General features: G+C 29.5%; 2 protein-coding genes across 2 annotated transcripts in view; both read left to right on the top strand.

The window, feature by feature from the left end:
* The window catches only part of TRIADDRAFT_62376 (uncharacterized protein), a gene marked incomplete at both ends in the record, with an annotated part of 4,268 nt that extends 2,925 nt beyond the window's left edge, over nt 1–1,343 (top strand). Inside the window, 4 exons of the mRNA XM_002118310.1 lie at nt 579–758; nt 905–935; nt 1,114–1,201; nt 1,289–1,343. Coding sequence (XP_002118346.1) covers nt 579–758; nt 905–935; nt 1,114–1,201; nt 1,289–1,343 — 354 coding nt within the window. The remainder of the gene's footprint in view (nt 1–578; nt 759–904; nt 936–1,113; nt 1,202–1,288) is intronic.
* A 1,297-nt stretch (nt 1,344–2,640) lies between these two features.
* The window catches only part of TRIADDRAFT_62375 (uncharacterized protein), a gene marked incomplete at both ends in the record, with an annotated part of 1,892 nt that continues 1,458 nt past the window's right edge, over nt 2,641–3,074 (top strand). The window contains one exon of the mRNA XM_002118309.1: nt 2,641–2,820. Coding sequence (XP_002118345.1) covers nt 2,641–2,820 — 180 coding nt within the window. The remainder of the gene's footprint in view (nt 2,821–3,074) is intronic.

Genomic DNA, 3,074 nt, shown 5'->3' with positions numbered 1-3,074 from the left:
CGATTGATAGATGTATCAATTAACGATGACATATCTAGATAAACATAGTCGTAGTAAATTAGTTATAATTACTAAATGATAGTATTCTAGTGACGCACGGTAGCTTTTGGTAGCTCCAGATAAAGCGACTATGATTACTGTTTGTTTTATAATAGTTTTATCTATATAACTTCTAATACTGTACATGATGTTCTTATATGTATGTTTTTTAGGACGTTTCTTTCCCACCAGAGCATATACTATAGTTCTGAATATAATTGGCAAAAGAGTTGTTCGAAAGGGAAACAATGATCCATTTGACTTCGAGCATGGTATGAACTACAGCTTCCAACAATAAATGAAATGGATACTTGTGCTATTTGATATACTAATTATCATACAATTAAATCAAATATAATTTCTAAACTTGCTCGAAATAGAAAATGCTCATCTGTATGAAAATACAAGCGATATCGAGGTAATCTTTACGTCAAAGGAAATTTATGATTGCTAAAATTAACATTTTATCCATGTTCAGATGATCATTTTATACTTATTTTGTAACAATTGCGACATTAAGTGTCTTTTTGTATCTTCAGAAAGTGTTGTATTACGTTAATGAGAGTGTATATGGCAGTATTGGCTTTATAACTCTTGATCCTACCCTGATTATTTTAAAGCCGGTCAAGAAGAATACGAACGGTACAACGAATGCAGTTTTATTTGGTCAAACGTGTGATTCTTTAGATCTTCTGTTAAATGAATGTTCCTTACCAAAGGTGCTTAAATCTTTGATGATAAAAATAGATTTATATTCCACATAAAATAATGCTTCTAGATCAAGCTTGAAAGAGAATATTACAAGAGTATTCGGACCAATTTAATATTATTGATTTTTATTTTTAATTTTAAATTCTAAATTTAGCTTAATGCTGGTGACTGGATATATTTCGAAGGTAAAAAATTCAGTTAAACCTTATTCAATTAAACATTATGTGCTATACAACATGGGCATGAGATTTGTCGAGTCTACTTTGCATACTGTACAGTATGGCTACTAGTCTATGTTAATTTTCATTTTATTTTGTTTTCTCCTCTCATCTACCTATACATACTACCCAATTGAAATCACAGAAGTTGGAGCTTATTCACTAGTTCTGGCCACCGAATTTAATTCATTCAAGAAACCAAAATGCTTCTATTATATTCAAGAAGAATTTTGGTAAAAATTATAATTTTTCGGTTACCAGACAGTAAGCAATGACTAAACGTCAATTACTACTAATGAAATATACATTTTATTTTCTAGGAATGAAATTCAAGGGAAGATTGATCTACCTTTTAATTTTTATAACATGAGCTAATTCATTAGAAAACATGTAATTAAGGTGTCTAATTCATTGTCTTAATTCACAATACTATATATAAGCAAGAATAGCGTAATATCTAATTGTGAAGAAATTGAAATGAATAAATTACTTTAATTACCAATCATTAAAATGTACTGTATGTTTAGTGCTAGTGATACTCTCGCCTGTGGGCATAGCATGGTATGACTATCCATTCCTTTTTGTATTCTACTATGCATACTTGATCTAATACGATACAAATACAAAATAGCTTCGGAATTCATTGATAATTATGATCGGAGTGCAATTACTATCAGAAATTAGATAATATTGTAGCTCATATGTCCCTTTCTGTTAATATAAAGTTGAGGGTGATTACAATAAAATTTTTCTAACTTGCACTAGCGGTAAATGTTCTTATAAGTACGATGAATTTTTAATTGTAGTTTACTTCCGCAGATAATTTAGAAAACATTCAAATCATTATCAATTTTCTGTGATTTTAGCCTATGGATATCGTATCTTTTGTAAATCTGATAAATTTTTAAGATATACTATCATCGTCACAGATATAGAAGTTATAATGTATTAACGGGCGCAATTACAGATTCATTAATACGTTAAACACCTAGAGGTGTAATCGTCGCATTCTATACAAAACCTTTTATGATATATTTTTCTTATTTCCTATTGCCAGAAACTAGTAGTATCTCTTCAAACTATCTCATAAAATAATGCATGTACTCTCCACAAGCAATAATATAACTGATAATTTATATAATAGTTACGCTGCCAATAATATACTTAGCTTATGATTTCTATTCTTTTCTCATAGTTAAACTAAATCAACATGTTATATGCGATTGTAGTAATACGTTGATACTTTTATTTACTTCTTTATTTACGGCCATGAGAAGCTTATAATAATAGCTTCATGGGCTTCGAACAATACCATTAAGATTCTTAATATTAATCTAAGTTGATAGTTTTATAGAATTAGCACTTTAAAATGGAGTAAAATTTCAAAATTAATGAAAAATTTTTACCATCTTTATCGTCTAATAGAAGATTAGATCAAGAAACATTTAGAAATATGATTGCCTAATCAAAAATTAATTAAAAAATAGTCAATAATTACACGATTTAGCAAAGAAAGGCTTCGGATAATTCGATTAATTATAATTATTTATACAGTGATAGTTGAAATGATTATAGGCCATTACGGCCGAGACTAAGCAGATGGATGATTATCGGATCATAAAATTCGTATAGATAGTTCAAATCAAGGCATAAAACTGTAGACAGCTGTATAATGTCAACTTTACTATGGTGGTATGAACAACTTGGAAATAAATTAAGACATAATGGGAAAGTTGCCTCCTTGATATTTACTGACCACAAAGTCGACGCAATATCCATAATTCGTGTATTTGTACTTTTCATGTTAGAAGCTTTAAGAGTGCAGTATCAACTCAGATCGATGATGGACATGGTAAATTATTGGCTTAGAATAGATTAAATTTATAGTAACATTACAATCAAAGGCCTTGCTTACATCTTGAAATATTGTCAAAAATTACCTATTAAGCTTCTACGAAGTGACCTAAAATAATAGATGACTACTGCCTAGGCGAATTAGATAAAGATGCTAGTGATGTGTCTAATTTGAGTGGAGCAGTGTAGGTTTCGATAGTCAGTTCGTCTTGAAGAATAGTAGTTTTTTGTTGTAGCATATGACTTGAGATT

This window comes from Trichoplax adhaerens, genomic scaffold (genome assembly GCF_000150275.1).
Source record: "Trichoplax adhaerens TRIADscaffold_44 genomic scaffold, whole genome shotgun sequence".
Classification (NCBI taxonomy): Eukaryota; Metazoa; Placozoa; class Uniplacotomia; order Trichoplacea; family Trichoplacidae; genus Trichoplax; species Trichoplax adhaerens.
Note: the sequence above shows the minus strand (reverse complement) of the source record. Positions and strands in the feature narration are given on the sequence as shown.